The following is a 20,003-nucleotide window of genomic DNA, read 5'->3' as shown; positions in this document are numbered from 1 at the left end:
TTGTATGTGGCACATAAATCTTCTGATTTTATGTAGAATGTACAATGTAAAAGTAATGATTTATGGCAAATAAGCTCTCCTGATGTAAGGTAATCAGTCACTAGAGTGTAGTCAGACTCACAGTCCCTTTGCTCTGGGGTTAGTTACCTCAACATATTGCTTACCATTAATATGTGTGCATTCTTGTAGACAAAATGAATTTATTTTATAAACTGGATAAACAATCAGCTGACCACCATCTGTGTATTTTTGAGCAAAAAGAATGGCTTTCCTGGAAGTCTCCTCAAAATCCTCTTTCATCACGTTGTTGTGCAACTGGTATTTCCAGCTATCTGGATTACAGTTTTCAAGTAGTCTTTTTCTGAATATATTTTCTATTTTATTGGCACTCTCTACTGTGTGTCCATTCTACATTGTTCCATTCCTAGTGCTACTTCAAGATCAATTGTTATTTTAATGGAGTATCACAATAACACATGCTACATATTCTTGAGGCTTTAAGTCTGCTTTGTTTCTGGCAAAAGTGAGTTTGAAAGAGGGCAAAGTATCATAATTAAAGAGACTGTATTTTAATTCTTAAGAGAACAACATGGTTTCTTTGATGCTGACATGGTTATTATAACATAATAAAAGAGTGTCTCTTGACTGTGCAATGTTTGACTGGAGTGAAAATGCTTTTCTCAAATTCATTAACTTATTTAGACCAATTGGGACAGATTAATTTTACTTACCTGGGTGTCTATATATTAGCCAGTGAATGTAGGCCCTCATCATAAATCTTTGCAGGGAAATAGTGTTTCTACAACATGATCCATCCCTTCTAAGGCAGACAACTGGATGGCAGAGATAATTGCACTATACAGGTGTGTGTTCCTTTGTGTTGACCGTAAAGTTTGAGGGTGACCAGCTCAGATGCTGAAGTTGGGTGACATGAAGTAAGAGCAGTTGAAAACTTTGCTGATCTTGTGTAACACTAAGAGAAAACTATGAAGCCAGACTGGTTAACACCATTTTGATCCTCACTTGTGTATGCTTTTGGTGTTGGCAGAGTTCAGAATTCACATGCATATGTTGATTTTACAGACCTACATGATAGGATGCCTGAAGGTCTAAGGAAGTGGGGTCCTGTACTATGATGAGGGACATAGCATTTTGAAAACTTACTTTAAATGTACAAATATATTGTGATATTTTTCAGGGTGGAGATCTAGACTTTAAAATTCAAGAGCACAAAGATTCTGGGAAGATGTTCACTCAAAGTCAAGTAATAGACTGGTTTATACAGTTGTTACTCGGAGTCGACTATATGCATGAAAGGTACAGTCATTTGATATGAGAACATTTAGCTTGGGAGGGGAGTGAATGGACTTACTGACTAGTTGGAGGTACTCAAACAGAAATGAAAGTTCTGTTCACCAAACTATTGTAGTTAGTATATGTCAGATACCTCAAGTGTAATTAATTACCTATCCTGCAGGAACATTGTACATTCTATCTTTTAGCAGGACAATGGTAGATGTCTTCCAGCATTAGACACACTTTTTTAAAAGAGCCAAATGGAGTATGGAGCACAGTAGAAATAGTTCAATATTGTTAGAAGAAAATGGATTAAAATGTTAAAACTAAGTCATCTTTTTAAAGGGGAGTCAAGAAGCATGCCCTGCACGTATTTACTGTGAAGCATCCAATAGATAGGCTTGATGGACTCCCAGTAAAATCAGTGGAGTTACATACATGCATTCTTTGAAAAGAGACAGCACTTTTAACAGCACATCAAAGATTAACTTAAAAAATTACTGCAGGTCATCCAGATATGAGGAGATCACACATGATTGGAGCAGGGGTAGTGTATATAGATGGTTGCCTACCTCATCATCTCCATGAGTGTAGCTCTTGTCTGCAGTGTGATTTGGCAGGCTGACTGCAGTGATGGAAAGATTTCCCTTGTTGCCAGTGTGCTGGACATGTACAGTGCTTGTCTGGTCCCTTTTCTGCATCATCCTTTGCAGAGCTTGGATAAAATTTGTTTGCCTGAATTTTAGGTGAAACCGAGCAGTAGGTAGAGAAGTCACCTGTCATCAAGAACAACCGTTCCTGAGTTGACCTGAAGTTAAGTGTGTGGGATGTGTTTGACCTAAACTAATGGATGCCTAATGAGTTTTTTCAACTGTCAGACTGTGATGGAAAAGGGCAGAGTGAATTGCTGTCCAAGATGCAAGGGCATTTTTGTTCCTAAATGCCAATTTATTTAGGACTTGTACATGAAATGCTGCCCTTCCAGTGATGGGAGGACATGAAGAGAACTCTCTTGGGATGCTTTGCCTCTTCAGCATTCACCTCAGACCAAAAGGACAGAGGGAGATGGAAATAAAAATCCTGACATCTTGAACTTCAATTTAACAACTTATCATTAAAAGTTTTGGTATCCTGGAAAGTCCCCTTTTGGAGAAATCCTTTCTTTAACATATGTGTTTAGAAGATGCTTTGTGCAGAATAATGCAGAATAATAATATAAACATTGCATTTGGACTCATGGTCATTGTAGGCCCCTTCCAACTGAACTATTTTATTTTATGCTATGAGTTATTCTTTTTGTCTTTCATTTTCTGTATTTCCTTATGCCTCTTTTATCTCTCGTTTTTCCCATGTGTCCCTCTTTTCTACTCTTCTCTCCATTTTACTTATCTTCTACTTGTTCTCAAACAAATCTTTAAAATCAAATTGGATCGTAAAAATAAACTTAATTTGGTAAATAGGTATATAAAATTTGGTTTCCTGAGAAGTCAGTTAATTCTTCATTTAAAGCAATTTGATTTTCCAAACATCATTTCATTTTCTCCTTTTCAATCATAGCTAATAGTACCTCTCCAGACACTTACAAATAACGTGATGGTTTTAATTTTTATATATTTATTTGTATTTTATTTTGTTGTATGTACGTTACAAAATTTAACCTTTTTCTTACTAGTATAGAGTCAAACAATAGCTTAAATGGAAAAGGTTAGGCTTAAAAGAATTTAAAACTACCTGCAGAAATTTGAAATACTAAAACATAATAACAGCCCTCTGTTTCTGTGTAGAAGAGTCATGCATGATTTCTTCTCTACTGACATGGAAAAAAGCTGTAGTATATGTTTGAATTGTGTTCTAATGCAAAGAAAGCTTATTCCTAGAATTAGAAGCTTGAAGCATTTACAACCTGTGGGTTGGTTCTTCCCCAAGCCATTCCTAAGAAATCTCAGCTGCTGTGGACAGGAGTTTTTTTTCCAGAGCATCAAAAATTATGGTTTTAAATATAGACTATTCACTTGTCCTTCTTGCACAACTTTAATTGAACTTCCACTCTTCGTGAAAACTCTTATGCTGGAAACTTGATCTTGATTTTTTTTAAAAATTTGAAACTTGAAAACAAAGTTATCTAGAAATAAACAGATTCAATCCTTATCTGTCTTTGTTATAAACAAAGGGAGAAATAAAAGAGAGACAACACAATTCAGTGGTCTGATCTAGATGGAGGCTTTTAGCATGAAACCATCCTGTAGTCTCTCATAATACACATAGCCCATCACATGTCAGGGCACAAAATTAATCCCACAGCAATCAGGCAATGAGGCCACTGATTGATTAACCTCAATTTGAATACAGCTGACCATTATGTTACCCATCATTTTGCTAATCTTTGTGAAGAATTTGTGAACACAGCTTTTTATAAGGTTACTCATTATGCAAACAGCAGATAATACAGGGTTCAGACTTACACAGAACCTCTTACTCCTCTGCAGAGTTCTTCAGATAGAGTAAAGAGAAATTAACTGCACAAGATTTCACAGCAGTAATAACTTCAGCTTCCCTCACCTTCACTTGTGGCTCGTTCTGTTGCAGGCAAAGCTTCATTCAAGGAGTCTGCCCACTGCTCAGGGCTTGTCTTGTTCTTTTATGACTATGAAACAACAAGCAGGTACTCTACAGAACACAGATATGGGTATACTTACAGCCCAGATTTGAAACTGTCCTTAAGTATTAATTTCTACCCAAAATAACCACTCAATAACTGCTTCAGTGTCCATCAAGTGAAGTTTTGCTGGAGCCCAGTTAATTCATGTTGCCTTTATAGGTCTGTTTCGTCCTACAATAAAAAAGTTGCTCTCTTTCTTTAACTGGATTTACAGTGCAGGCTTGATATTATTTTCTTACTAGTATTAAAGTATTCTTTTCAGGTAAGATTTCTGCTGGTACCTTGTTTATCTTCTGACATATCATGGCAGAATGAGTTGCATTGCAGTGAGAGATATCATCATGGAAAACTCAAAAAAATCACCCCAAATATTTCTTTGTCATATTAATCTTACAATTATTGGTAATGCAACTAAAATACATAACATTTTCATCAATATGTTGCAAAATTATATTAGCGTTACATTGTAATTCAAACTAATGTGACCCAAGCATCTTTTCATCTCCTTTTCAAATAATATGCTACTGAAAGCTTTCTGGATAGTTTTTATACTTCAAGATACCTGTTATTAAAATAATAGATATTCAGGAAAATTTCAGCTTCAGAAATTCTGTGGTTATGTTTCTATAAAGGAGTACTTTTAAAAGAACATTGAAAACCACCAGTGCTCAGAAACAGTGTGCAAGAATAAGTTAATGCAGTGAAAGCAAGTTCTTTGAAAGGATCTGTGTGATGAATGTTAAGAGTAGTCCTTATGAATCTAAATTAACACAACAAGATGTCTGTAAAACTCTGTGTTTGTGTGTATATATATATACATATATATACTTATGGAAGAATAATAAATATCACCTCAGTTTAATTTCCTTACTGATATAATATATGAGTGTGTGCATATTGCTCACAGAAGTTGTCAAATAGAGAACAAATTATTTATAAACAATACTTTATAAACATGAATGGAGACATACTGAATAAAACTTCCATTTTTCCCAATGTGCAAACCGTTTTCTAATGAAAATAAAGGCATTACTTTCAGGACAAAAAATTGAAAGAAAAAGAAGTGAAAAAAATTGCTATAAGAACGTGAAGAACTCTTTTTCTTGACCCATAAAAATAGAAATGTTTCTTTTTCATGCCCAGTCTACGTACATACTGCAATGAATTCTAGTATTATTTTTCATGGTTTTTTCCCCATTTTTGAACTGAGTATATTGAGTTACATATTTTTTTCTCTTTTTGCAAAAAATATTTTCAAATGAATTGTGGACAAAATTGTGTATTTAAATTCTGCTGCAGAATGCGTATTTTCTAATCTTAATATAGAAACTATTTTGGAAGTAATTTCACTATGTCAATGCCTAAGACTTTAATAATTCAAATTTGAGATAATACTTGAGGATTGCTCAAAAAAAATTAAAGTTGAGTATTATATTTGTTTTTCCTGCCCACGTCTCAAGAATCTTAGAGCATCAGTTTCTTTCTTTACATGATCTAAATGGCTGAATGACAACTGTATTTGTGTTACCAAATACAGTTTCTGTAGCCAGTATGTACCAAATGCTATTCTAACCTCCTCCTGAGCAGAGCTGATGACTAATCCTATGTGCTGGCAATCATTTCAAAAGTGGAGGAATTCTAGTTTAGGTGAGGTTATAGGGAACAATGCTTTTGGAAGTGTTATTAACAAGAATAAGTTGAGAATATGTTTTGTATACTGCAGAGATACTTCGTTTTCCTAAGGGGCTGCAGAACTACTGTCACACACGTAAGATTTATAGAAATTAAGATGATTCTGTATATCCCTACATGGTGTGTAGCTCATGATGTTTTTTTCAAACTCTGATGGAAAAATAAGTCTGTAAAAGCTAATTGTTCTGTTTCTTTTCATCTTTGTCTTTGTAAAATTTTTTCATCTTCCACACTGTTACTGTAAAAAATTGAACTACTAGCTTAGGCTATATACATATTTGTCTTTGAAGTAATATTTTTGCTTCAGGAGTCTTCTCTTAGCTTTGAGAAGCTCTTATTGCTGTTTTTCTCATCCCTTATTCTCTTGTGAGGCATCTCGTTCTCCTGGCAGAAAATAAGATGTAATGCTTTTAAGGTGAGTCAGATAGGAAAACTTGCCTTTCTCCCTTCCTCTGCAGCTCATGCTGTGTCTGTATCTGTATTCTTAAGCTGGGATCCCCAGGTACATTTTTATTACCCTGCTTAGGCTCTCACCCTTCATGTGGGTGCCCGTGAATGCACCTCTCTGTGTGTATATGAAGCTCCTTAATGCCATCGTCTGTGGATTGTCACTGGCAGAGTTAGATGGTAGCAATGGTGGGCTGGTCTTTCTGAAAAGGGCTGAAGTTAAATACCTAAAATACTTAATATGTGCCTCTGAATGCTTCCAGTTGGATGAGGCTGAATTTCCTTTTCTATTCCAGACGGATACTTCACAGGGATTTGAAAACCAAGAATATATTTTTGAAAGATAATCTTCTTAAAATTGGTGAGACTTCCATACTTTTTAAAGATATATTTATTTTCATGTGATAGAACAGTCCAGCAGACATTTTGTCAATAAGGAGATTTAAAGAAATAGCGTTTTGATTTGTGGTCAAACATTTATTTGACAGTCAGACAGAGGAGAGGCAGTGAAATCTCTAGCTTTGAGGATGCTTCAGGCTTGGCTGGACCTGCACCTGAGCAGCCCCATGTAACTTGCTTTGAGCTAGGGGTTTGAATCAGAAGACCTTGTGAAGCCTCTTCAAACCCAGATTGTTCCGTGATATGTTTTTATTTCGAAGAATTACGGAAAATTGTTTTTCCTCTTTTTTTAAGTACTAGCAGAATTTTCTGGACATACAGTCATTTTATCATGTCTAACAATAAACAAAAAAAGTTTATATGAATAGATATATATTTATATTAATAGATTATTGTTTCTACTAATATTTTTAGGAGACTTTGGAGTTTCTTGTCTTTTGATGGGTTCATGTGATCTTGCAACTACTTTTACTGGGACACCATACTACATGAGTCCAGAAGCACTGAAGCACCAGGGATATAATACAAAATCTGACATTTGGTGAGTAGTTAGAATGCTATTTTGGTTGGATTAGGCATTTATCCCCACTAAAACTATTTCAAGACATTTGAATCAAATGTTGCAATCTGAGGCCTTGCCACTTGTGTTAAGAAGCCTGTAGTTGGCTTTTTTCTAGTCAGTTATCTGAGACTTTAAAGGAGAGTAAAATTCAGATCCAGTCTCTGATGTGATACAGGATGATTGTAGACAAAGTTCAGGTTTTTCTAGGAAGAGGGAGATCTCTTTTTTTCTCGTGTTGAGAGAGATGAGTTGAAAGAAGCAAGTTTCTGTGAAACTTTGGGTGGATGAGCAGAGTGATTCTGGCTGAGAAGATAGAAGGACCTTCTTAGGAACTAAATTTAAAAACATGGGCAAATGTTAAAAGCAATAAAGTATTTGGAAATGGAGTTGAAAATGAGAATAACTGCAGTGTTAAAACAGAAACAAAAGGCACTCTCTTTTATGAGGCTCAAAGGTAGAAAGAGAAGTGTCAGTTCTGCATTTAGATGGCACAAATTCTTGAGATCAGGACTTCTGAGGTGATGATTAGAGAATCAGGTCTAGAAGCTGAGATCTGTTGAAAGACTTTAGGAAACTTTTAGGTATGAAGTACTCTTCCAAGCTAAGATGGACAACAATTTTTTTGGATGGGGAAAATATCTGGCTTGTTTGTATGTCTGTCTTAAACATGTCATGTTTTAAGATAATAGCTAAAAGTGTTGAGTTTTTAGATTTTGTCATAGTATTTTATTTAAGGGGCTTTGTTTCTTTTATGAGGTGTTCTGTTGGGTTTTTTTTCCCTGTAGGTGTGTATATCAGAAGATTCATTTTTTATAAATATTCCAAACCAGGGAAGTTCCTTTGTAAAACATTTGGCCACTGGAATATACTTTGATTGCTTGTTAATTTACTCTCAGTTCTGCCTTTTCAAAATATACTTGTGACTGCAGGATATATTTCTGAAAGTGGAGAACAGTCATCTGTATTTTCAGATGGTAGCAACCATTTTTCACAGTTGACATATTCAGTCCAGCCAATGGATATGTCAGGAATCTCATCTCATGGATTTGATGTCAGATTCTCTCTTGTTCATCCGTAGCAAATATCAGTTAATACATGTAGTCAATAAAAATATATTGGGAGAAGATTTCAAAAGATGTCAGAACAAATGAATAGTCAGGGAATCCTGCCTTTTGTGGTCTTCTACTGTGAGAAATAATTTCTTTTATTGCAGTGCAAATAGAAAGTAAAATACGTGTTTAAGTTCTATTTGTGGTTACTAGTGTCAGTCCACATAGGTCATTGAAGTTGTATAGAGTAAACACAAACAGAATTTGGTCCAATATTTTTTATAAATGATGTGTTGATCACCCTTTCAAAATTTACAAAAATGCAGAAAAACATCCCCCATCCCAAAGTCAGTAGCCACCAGCGTTCTGCTGTACTTTCTGGTTTTTGTAATCTTTCCAAAGCATTACCAAGAGCAATCATCTGAGGGTGAAACTGCCTTCAGTAGGCAGTTCCCCAGCCCACAAACCCTTTCTTTTTTTGAGCCAGGAAACTCTTTTCATCAGGACTCATATGTTTGATTGATACTCTCATCATTTCATCTTTTGCTCTTTTAATGGTGATTCTATTTGGTTTTTTTTTTACTGTCCCCATTTAACAGGGGCCAAAACACAAGAGGACCCTGAGCATACAGGGGAGCCCGCCCTGGAGGCTCCAGGTGAGATTAAGTCCTTGGGCCACTATGCAGGAAGTTCAGTTGCTCATGAAGAATCAAAGACTCATAGAATGGTTGGGGTTGGAAGGGCCCTTAAAGATCATCTTGTTCCAACCCCCCTGCCATGGGCAGGGACACCTTCCTCTAGATGAGATTGCTCAAAGCCCCATCCAGCATGGCCTTGAACCCTCTCTCAATTTGAAGCTGTTACCCCTTGTCCTATGATTACATGCCTTTGTAAAAAGTCCCTCTCTGGCCCTCCTGCAGTCCCCCCTTATGTACTGGAAGGTGCTGTAAGGTCTCCCTGGAGCCTTCTCTTCTCCAGGCTGAACAGACCCAACTCTCTCAGCCTGTCTTCATGGAAGGGGTGTTCCAGCCTTCAGATCATCTTTGTGTACGTCTTCTGGACTTGCTTCAACAGCTCTGCATCCTTCTCATCTTGAGGGCCCAGATTTCGATGCAGTATTCCATATGAGCTCTTAGAAGAGTAGAGTAGAAGGAAGAATCTCCTTCCTCAGCCTGCTGGTCACACTGCTTCTGATGCAGCCCAGATGTGGTTGGGCTGTCAGCACACGTTGCCAAGTCATGTCGACCTTTTCATCAAGCAACATCCCCCACGTCCTTCTCCTCGGGCCTGCTTTCAATCCATTCTCTGCCCAGTCTGTATGTGTGACCTAAGTGCAGGACATTGCAATTTGCCTTGTACTCCATAAGGTTGGCATGGGCCCACCTCTCAAGTCTGCCAAGGTCCCTCTGAATGACAGCCCTTCCTGCCAGCACGTGGACCATACCACACAGCTTGCTGTCAGCAAACTTGCTGAGGACATGCTCAGTCCCTCTGTCCATGTTGCTGACAGAGATGTTAAACAGCACTGTTTGTTGATCCCTGAGGAATTTCAAGGAGTTGCCCAAGTCTTTTATATGTAGCTGAAGTGACATTCTCTCTTCAGACTTGTCCTTCTGATCTCTAGCAGGACTCAAAAATTCACACACAAAAATTCAGACTTACAAGTGTTCCCATGTTAAATATAAGATAATGTAAAATATCTTATGCAAAAGACACTTAGTGCTATCTCACCTTGTTATCATGGTCCTCTCACTGTTCAGTCCAGTTCATTGGAAAGACCTTAATTTATGCTGCATTATGGATGTGCTCTAAAGAGACACTGTGCTTTTCAGGTTCACTGAAATGTTCTGCAACTGGCTTTTCAAAACTGGCTTGAATATTCACAGTGCTGCAGCTGGTGCAAGAAGTATGGTCCTTTACAGCTCAAGGTCAATAGGTGGGAAAACGCTTTGTGTTTTACAGTTCTTCCCTATGGAAGTTCTGCAGTTGGGCTCAGAGAAGTGGCAGCATTTCTGTTTCCTTCAGCTGAAATCTCAGGGCTGGAGTTCTTTGCTATTGCACGCTTTATGTCAAATCTAAATTCACAGGAGGCAAATTAAAACTAGCTCACGTGTTTTCCTCAGCATCCCTGAGCCTGGACTGGCTGGGCCATGAGTTCACCACTGCTTCTTCCCATCAGTGCTTCCCCCTACGGATCTGGCAGACAGAGAAGAGTCAGAGCAGTGCCGGCAGCCGAGCTGAGACAGAGAGAGCCCGAGAGGCCAGGGCAGGTCAGGGATCAGTCAGTGATGTGTGTGTGCAATTGGGGCTCACTGGGAGCCCAGCACAGCGTGAGCCCGAGGCGCTGCTGTGCTGCTGTCCTGGTGTCCCTTCCTGCCCTTACACACTCCCTGGTGAGACTGGTGTTGTTCCCCTGCCTCCAGAGCTATGGCACTGCCTTCATGTGTCAAGAAAACTGAAGGAAATAGTTATGAGCAATAACATTTCTCTCTTCTTTTCAAAGATATGAGCATATAAGGTAAACTTCATCCAGGAACTTTTCAATGGATTTGTGCATATTATATGTTATAAATCATCTCAGAAACAAAACTTATAACAGAAATAATAGTTGAAAACCAATTTTTTTTCTCATTAGAGACTTAACAAATTCTTTGTAAGAGAGATATAAATAACTTTCTTTCTGTCTTTCAGAGACAAAGCAATGTCCCAATCACGTGTAAATTCATTGTACTGTCTTCCATCAAGTACTGTCAGATTTTGACAGATGATTTGTCTGTTGTGTTTGGGTAAATTGGGTTACCCACACCACAGATCTTGATGCTTTCATTTTATTGTGCTTGCTTGTCTGTGCTTTTCCCCCACTTTGTCTTTTTCTTTAATATTAACAATCAAAAACTGGAGCAATGTTGAGGCTGAGGGGCTGGGGGAGACAGCAGCAGGGAGTTCTCGTTGAATAGCTGAGGAAATTAAATTCAGAGACATATTCCTCACAGACTCTGAAGCCAACAAATTGTAAAGACCTTCTGATAAGATCAGATTAAGAGATATAAACCATGAAGGTATATGCATTTACATTATCTGACTTTTGGAGTTGAATTTAAAGCTAGCTTGGCTCTTACAACCTTTGAAGAGCTGTAACATTTTTTACAAAAGATCAGAAGGTGTTAAAAGGATGACAATGTTTATGTAAGCAACACCAAAAACCTCAGGGTGGTTTCTCCTAAGAAGGAAAAGTTAGGGGACTGTCAGCTGAGACTGGGGAGACCACACTGAAGCCTGTCCGGATGCTCCATTTTATGATGTAATTGAGTGTATGTAGCTTCAACGTGAACTGGTCATGCCACAATTCTGCTGAAATTATCTGCTGTTTGGGAACTTTGTCAAACCTATTCATGGATATAGGGAGTTGTCAAACCAAATGTGCTGGCTGGATGTCTTAATGACCATTTTAGAATTTTATAACGTTGGCACTTATGCAGGCTAAGATTATAAAAGTAATTAAATTGTATGTTTGGATCGTGTGCAGATTGCTTATGGGAATTGGGAAGCAATTTCCTCCTGCTCCTTACAAGGTGCTTAGACCAGAAATGTAGAAACATAACTGAGAAAAGCAGTTTTGGGCCAAAAGCTTGTCAGTTACTTCCTTGGGTGTTTGCAGCCCAGCAGCTCTCTTGGGAAGAAATAGCCTTGCTCTGGCACCTGGGGCAGCATTTCCCACCTTAGGAGATATTTATTTAATTTCAAAGATTTAGATCCTGCAGAAAAAAACCTTATTCTTTTTCCCTCATTTTTATTAACTTTTTTTCCTATTTTTTTCTTTCATGGGACAGATGGGATCTTCCCTGGGTAATCAGTTCACAGCCCTGGCTGCAGCAGAACGCCCTGGGCATTCTTTTCATCTTTCTCCACCTCAGGTGTAGTCAGAGTACTAAACTAAATGAATAAATCAGCTTCCCTGATGTGTCAAATCATGTGTTCCTAATGTCTCATTAAACAATTTCTAGCTGCCAGAATCAAGCAGCTTCCAAAACAGATTGATTCTGCAAAAAGGAGTTATAGTACAGTCTGTCAGGTTGGGATTTTTCTTCTTTTTTCTTCTCTCTGGGTGATTTCCATTTTTATTTGATGCTTTCAGATGCTGTGTGTGTAGGGGGTTTTTGTTGTTCTTTTTGCTTTAGGTATTTTCTCGTGTAGTAATTATCTTGTTTCAGAGTTTGAACATACATCATAAATACAGATAATCATGTGTGTTAGCGTTTATTGATTTTGAAAGTTTGCAAGCTGTTTGACAGTTATAATCTTTAAAAAACCTAGGCAATTATGTATTTACCTCAGTAGTTGTTCTTTAGTTGGCTCTTAGCAAAAATGCTCTGCTAATGGTTTTCACATACTTGCTTGAAAGTACCAGCGAGTGGAGCCCCCCAGTGACTCTCTCCTTATTTGCATCGTATGAAGAGCCTGGGTTTCAGCTTTAAAATTATTTGCTCTTGTTCTTTTATTTCCAGATGGACCAAAACAATTTGTCTTTTTTAACCAAAATGAATAATTAAAACTTCATTCATTATTTGCTTTCAAAGATGTTTATACCCCTTTCCTGAAAGCCATTCACCCATACATATTTCATATCATTATGCTTTATTTTCTTACTTCTTCTGGAATCACAGATTAAATTATAAATACCACAGTCAAATATAAAGATATTTAAACTGGTTACTTAGATGAGCCTCGACCTGTATCTGGCTCTCACCAGCATTTTCTATGACCTTGATCAAGTCAATCATTGATCAAGTCAGACCACTGGCTGGAGAAAAAAACCGAACATCCTCCAAAGCCTGCAAAACTCAACTCCCCTATTTTTAAAAAATCATTTGTCAGACAGAACTCAACTGAAGTGCAAACTGTTATGAATAGTCATTATGTAAAATTATTATGAGAGTGTTTATTTTAACATGTTCAACTTGGTGACCTTTTATGATGGCCATTAGGACCGGTGACTAAGGTGATGGTAAACCAGAGAGCCTTTTGAAATTGTTTGCAGTCACTCCTCCTGGTTTTTAAGGGTTTTAAAATAACACTGGTCCTTAGGTACGTGTCCAGACCTACATGTTCAGATTTCTTCTTTTCTTCTCCAAATAAAATTTTGGGGAAATCTAGTTTTATATGTTGCAATATGATAATGATACTCTCATCTGAATTTTCAAATTTCTTTGAGTACAAATTCATTTCATAATCTATTTTGAGTATGTAGCCAAGTTAGTGAAATCACACTGGAAGGCATTTCTGTTCTTCGAAAGTGGCATTATTTAATTTGAAATTGAATTTTAGCCTCAGTTTGGTGTCAGAAATTAATTTGCAGAGCAAATGTAACCAGACCTATGTCTAAACACTGCTAAACTGTTTTCTCAGCCAGTCACTAATTAAAATTTTTATTCCTCATTTGATGAGTAATCATTTAAAGTAGTTAGTATAATTGGAATTTACTTTATTTTTAAATATATATATATGATTATATATATTTATATACAGAATACAAATTTGTGCCTGTACTTATGAAAATAGAATGATGATTTATCCTGTTTATAAATTTGTGATCTGAATAAAAATATTTTAGGTGAAAAGGACACCACAATAATGAAATATCCTTCTCAGAAGAAAAGGGCATACAATTGAGGTTTTACTTACTGTAATGTCACTATGCATGTGACTTTCAAAGATACTATGTATACTATTCCTATTTGTTCATTCTTCAAGGTCTCTGGGATGCATTTTGTATGAGATGGGCTGTATGAACCATGCATTTACTGGACAGAATTTTTTATCTGTTGTGTTAAAAATTGTGGAAGGTGAAACACCTTCTCTTCCTGATAGATATACAAGCAAACTGAATGCTGTGCTATGCAGGTATGTTATTTTCTTGTTTAGCAGGTTTTAGTAAGTTTGAACAATTGCTTAATAACTCCTTTTGGTTTTTAATGTTTCAGCATGCTAAGTAAGAATCCTTCATTGAGACCAGCAGCATCAGAGATCCTAAAATCCCCTTATATTGATGAACAACTCAAGGTATGTAAGAAACAGCAGTAGCTGTACACTTGCCATTTGAGAATGTATTTTGCAAAGGCAAAATGGAGGCAGGGAAAACATGTTGAGGAAAAAACAATTTGATAGCTGTTCATGGGAACATGAATCTAAGGGACTTTCAGAACTGTGGTACAAATATGACTGAGGAATGAAGCCCTCATCACTTGACATGCTGAATGTATCCGCTCTTAAGTGTTATGAGCAATAAGAAAAACAGACATTTATGCGTAACAAATGTAGATCACTTGGGCCTGCATGTATATATCTCTAAACTGTTCTGGTTAGTCATAGTTTTAGTGAAAACCATTGTCTTTTGCTCTTTTTTGCCCAGGCTTCAGTGCCTGTATTATTCTGCTTTCTAAGAAGGGGGGGAAGGAAACGGCTCGGGCAGTTTTTATATTAGGATGGTATTGGGTAATAGCTGAAGATTCTGGATAATTTTATCATCAAGTCTTGATACCCCTTCTGTTTTACTTCCTTGCAGAAAATACAGTACAAGTTCACAAATGTGACTGTGAAAGACAAGGCACTTAACTGGCGGAAAGAAACTGCTCCCATTTTTGGTGCTATGTAAGTATTTTTAACAGTTTTATGGGCAGTAGTATATGAAATTACAGTGTTGCCAAATAATGTCATTAACACTTGTGTCAATCTCATAGTGCTTTATATTCAGACAAACCTATTCCCCAGAAATACAAAAGAGCAGCCATATTAGAGAGATGCATAATTAAGATTTAGGGAGTAAAAAAGATTTGCTGATGTAATTTTTTTATTATGTGACTGTGTAAATTGCACATGCATGTGCAGTATATGTTTATGTTAATTCAGTGTACAAATCATGACCTTTGTCTTTAAATTTTGGAGGCTTAAGCTGTCATTTTAGTTAGGTCATCATCATTTATAGTGCTGCTGTTTCTGTACCTACTAAAAATTGAATGTGAAAGCTATGTTTCCTAAATGACACCAAACTAAAAGCATATACACTTAAACTTGTACACTTAAACTGATATTCATCTAATACCTCTGTAGGATACTGTTATTTTTATCTTGTAACTACAGTGAGAAATCAAGAGTAGTGGTGTTTCTTGACTCTTACATCAGCAGTGTCTTCACACATGAGCTCTCTCTTAGGCACTAAATATATATTAAATTAATTAATTGCATTAAATTACAATGCTGCAATGTTTAAAGCAAATTCCAGCATGGACGTTTTAACTTTGCCTTTGTAAATTAGCTCTGCAGTTTCATGGGCAACTCGCCCTCCCCTTTGCTCCCCATCCCTGACTTTTCTGTACAGGTTTTGTTCTGTTAGGAGCTAGCAAGCACAAAACCAGAAGTTTGTGATCCTGTGAGGAAGCAATGAACATCCCTGTTTCTTGATTCCTCTAAATAAATAGCTCTCTGAAATTTGAGTTATTAGGTAACAGCAATAAAGATTAAAACAATCCAGAACTGGCAGTGCCTTTGAGGCAATAGGACTTTTACCTTTGTGTTTTGTGACCTCTGCTCTCATACACGACCCACAGTTTTGCAGCTGTGATCACTTTGCAGATGCTGCCAATTCTGCTGCTTGCAAGCATCCCTTCAGGAGAGGTCACCACCTTCAGCTTTTCCAAACAAAGTGTATGCTGTCAGTGGTAGGAAGAAAGCAGAGTACAGACAGTTGAATTCTGCATAGCAAAGTCTTTTGTACACAATTTTATCCAATTTAACTGCTGGTGGTGTATCTGTAGGCTCTCATCTCTGCAAATTGTGTTTTGGGTTTCTACTTGTCATTTCTGTCCTTGGTGTCCCTTGTTGACAGATGAGTCTCTGTCTTTTTGTGAGACCAAAGTTTTCCATTTTGGTATGAATAGGTACCTTTAGTATAAATACTTTGTTGAACTTTGCAAGCCTGGATGTAAAATGAAACAATATATATATATATTCAAGTTAATTCAGTTAACTTTGAGAGGATTCCTTCCTTTTCGAATTAAATAGTTAACTACAGAGATGCTCCTTAGAGATATACTTTGAATAGTTTTGGGGCACTGAAATCTTTTCCAGATACTATGCCAACTCTATCTGAATTATATTCAGTATTTTATGCTTGTTGAAACACAGAGAATGAGAATCTTCAAGAAGATTTTAATTCTTGCCTTTATCTTGTGGGCACAAGATTTCAGATCTATATGTGCCAAAACCATTGCATCTGCTTTGGGGAAGCAGTATTGTTACCTGCAGAATATATATCCAGACTTCAAATATCCCCATGCTTCTAGAACAGACTGATAAAACCACTTTGTATTTTTTGTAAAATATGTACTGTATTCTATACCTGATCCATTGTCATTAGCTTGAATGTATTGAGTCTCATCGCCTTCCAAATGGACATAATTTTCTGACAGAGCTAGCATGTGGGAAGGACATTTATGTATATCCCAGAATCTGTAAGTATGCTTTTTCAAAAGCGAGGCTGTAGTCTCTGAGAGGAAGAGCAAGTAGTTCTAACTACAAACATCATGCTCTTATACTATTGTTAGAAGGAAATAGAAGGTCTGCTTCCGTGCAGAGGTTCGGAGTTCCTATAAATTGTGAAGAAATGCATGGCAATTTATCTTGAGGTTTTAAAATTCAGGACATCAATTAGAGAAAAAAAATCCTAGGAGAAGCTTTACTGTAACTTATCCTCACTTGTGCTACAGTGTGATTATTTTTGCCCGAGTGTTTGAACTATGAAAGAAGCCATAATCTTATCATGACTCTCATTGTACTTCTGAGAACATTAGCTGCCTGTACTTGTAAGCAAAATGCCAGATAATTTCTGCTATCCCAGATCTAAAGAGGTAGGCAAAATGAACTAAAAATACCTGAAAAATGGCAGAGAGGAAAAAGGGGAGGAGAAAAAAATTAAACATAGTGAATTCCCCACATCTGTTGTAATGCAGCAATACTCTAGTCTCAGTGAGTGTACAAACAATTGTTACGGTGTTCTCCTCAACCATTGCTACTTTATGTTTACTTTTTTCTCACCAGGAATTCTTTTTGCCATGTAAAGCAAAAAGGTTGAGTCTAGTTTCTTCTAGTAAAGGCCTCTGATGGCTTACTTTAATCTATTCTCATTCCAGTAATAAATTTTAAATATTTAAGTAAGTATAAGGCTGTACAAGTTCAGTTTCAACTTGAATGAAAAATTGCTTTTTTTCCCATGAGATTCTTTTAATTTAAATTAGAGTTTTTTACAGCAGACAAGAAATATGTCTACATTATTCATACTTGAAGAGTTAGTTCCATTCTTATAATTGAACTCTTCTTGTCTTCATCCTTAATCTTTCATATTTCACACTAATATTCATATCTTTGCACTATTTGAAAAACATAATGAAATCATCTCTGCTCATTTATTAAAATCCTGATTTCAAAATGATAGTCCAGAAGCAGTGTTAAAATTTGTATGGTTACAAGCCGGGGCTCTGAGATTATCAAAAGTGAATTTATCTCATAAGAGCAAAAAAGTAATTTGAAATGAATAGTTGGTATAATGAATATGTATTGTGTAAGTGAAATGTGACTGCCAAGACATTTCAAACTATGGTTTAATTTTTAATTACTGTAGTATGTGAGATAAAAATCCGAGATTAGTGTCCTTTTTCTGATAAAGGGCTACTAATATTGCTCTCCTCTGTTGATAAATACAGCTGAAATACATAAGTCAGTAATTCATGCTCTGCTTTCAGAGATCGTCTATGGAGACCATTTTACCTGTGGACTGTTATTATTGATTAGGACCAGAAATTCAAGGGGACAACATGATAATTATATCGGTCATTAAAGACACATGAATATTCTCTTGTGTTCTAGACAGCTTGAAGCAATCAATGTGAAATGTACAAGCAGTATTATGGCTCTCATTTAAAGACTGCCTTTGTACTTGGAATATGCCCAATAATGAAGCCTGACAGGGTAAATATTTCACTGCACTTCAGTATTTATTCTTTTAAGGAGATGAATCTACCTTTTTCCATCCTCACCTGAAATGATTCACGTTCTTCATACATCCAAGTTTAAATATTTCAATTTAAAAAAGGCATTTGCTTTCCAAACTAAAGTCTATTTAGTCTGCTATAGTTCCAGAGGCTTTCTAATTATTCCATTTGAAATGTCACTGTGTTTCAATATCCAGTCAAAATACTGAATATTTACATTTTTATATGAAGATAGGTTTGCTTGCATTCAATTTCAGGCAGAAGAAAGTTCATTTGCAAACTCTGCAGGAACTTTCTGAAGTACAGAAAATGACACCGCGGGGACGAATGCGGCTGAGGAAGTTAAATGCTGCAGATGAGAAAGCAAAGAAGTTGAAGTAAGTTGTGCCTTAACCATGCAATTTTCCCCACCCAATAGTCTAATGAGAGAGTTAGAATTTTCAAGGTAGAAATAAAAATAAAACAGGACTTCAGCTACTCAAAGTCAATGAGGATTTTGGATGACAATAAATCGCACAAATTATTTATGTAGGAAAAAAATTAGAACATTAGCCCAAAACTGGTGCTTTGAGTACCATGTTTCTGGTTAAATAAGTATATGAGAGATTTTCAGATGTGTTACAATAGGAGCCTTTTTTTGAATGACTGGTTACGTTAAGAATTGCACAGTCTGAGGAGTTGGACGTTTAGTTACAATCCAGCTTTTGTCAATTGTTTTGGCCTCAGAGGTTTTAGAAGTTAATAGCTCAGAGGATAGATAGTCTTGTCAAAGGATCAAAAAGGGGTAATGGATTTGTTGTAAAGGCTTTATGATTTATGGGTTTTTTTATTAAGTGAGACATAATAAAATTTTTGGAAGAGATTGGGTACAGTTTCTGATGGAATCTGAGAAACAACTGAAAGGCTTTGTTTGGGTTTTTTAATAAAAACCGGAATATACTGTTTTGATGACACATTTGAAGGAAAAAGCTAAGACCTTCATGTCCTTTTGGAAAATATGTCTGAAGAGCACTTGTGTCTGACTGGCATTGCTACATAAATTTATTCTCATTTAAGAAAACAAACCCCTCCTTGAACTGAAACCACTGTATAGAAAGTATTAAATTTAACACCTCTTCTGCATGGTGCTTTCAGTAATATGGTAGGCCAATTCTTGTACTAATATGAAATTTATAAATAGGAAGTCTGTCTCTTTCACTTTTTAAAAATGAATGGAGATTAAGAAATAATACTACTTGCAGGATGGTTCTAGTTTGGTTTTCATTTTCATTGCCTTGCATTTTGTTGTTTTCTGTTGAGATTTTCATGTTTTCTCTTTCCCACAAAACCAAAATGAAATATATTTGTTTTTAATATGAAGGCAATATTAATATTCAGACCTTATTCTCAGTCATGAATCTTTAAAATGGATTTACATTGAGCTCTAGATCATTGTCAACTGACTGGCTGAAAGTTTTGGAAACAATGCAAAAATGGTACCTTCTCAGACAGGAGATCTGCTTCCAGCAGTGCAAATCTAGAGATGGATGGAAGGGGAATATAGTAATGGAAGCTGGAAAAAGTGCTTAATATAGCACCCCTCTTAAGTGGTTCCATGCAGAAAACCATAGTTAACAACTATGGTCCCCCAGAGGAAGAGTTCATAGAACACAAATGTTGCATGCCTATCTACAGCTGAAAGGTCCCTGCACTACATGGTGGAATAAAGCCCAAAGTATTTAAGATCTTTGGAAGAAATAGAAAAGACTGGGACTAATAATTTACTATTTCTTAATTATGTTATGCAAGTTGTGAAAGTAAAATATAATAGTGTTTGGAAATAAGGTCAGAAATCTCTTTTTGTGTTCATTAAAACC

At 36.4% G+C, this 20,003-nt stretch overlaps 1 protein-coding gene across 1 annotated transcript in view; it reads left to right on the top strand.

The window, feature by feature from the left end:
- NEK11 (NIMA related kinase 11) overlaps positions 1-20,003 on the top strand; it is an 82,934-nt gene that overhangs the window by 20,663 nt on the left and 42,268 nt on the right. Inside the window, exons 4-10 of the mRNA XM_039549815.1 lie at positions 1,199-1,317; positions 6,391-6,455; positions 6,908-7,034; positions 13,856-14,005; positions 14,086-14,164; positions 14,667-14,752; positions 18,405-18,524. Coding sequence (XP_039405749.1) covers positions 1,199-1,317; positions 6,391-6,455; positions 6,908-7,034; positions 13,856-14,005; positions 14,086-14,164; positions 14,667-14,752; positions 18,405-18,524 — 746 coding nt within the window. The remainder of the gene's footprint in view (positions 1-1,198; positions 1,318-6,390; positions 6,456-6,907; positions 7,035-13,855; positions 14,006-14,085; positions 14,165-14,666; positions 14,753-18,404; positions 18,525-20,003) is intronic.

The sequence above is a fragment of the Corvus cornix genome, chromosome 2, assembly GCF_000738735.6.
Source record: "Corvus cornix cornix isolate S_Up_H32 chromosome 2, ASM73873v5, whole genome shotgun sequence".
Taxonomy (NCBI): domain Eukaryota; kingdom Metazoa; phylum Chordata; class Aves; order Passeriformes; family Corvidae; genus Corvus; species Corvus cornix.
Note: the sequence above shows the minus strand (reverse complement) of the source record. Positions and strands in the feature narration are given on the sequence as shown.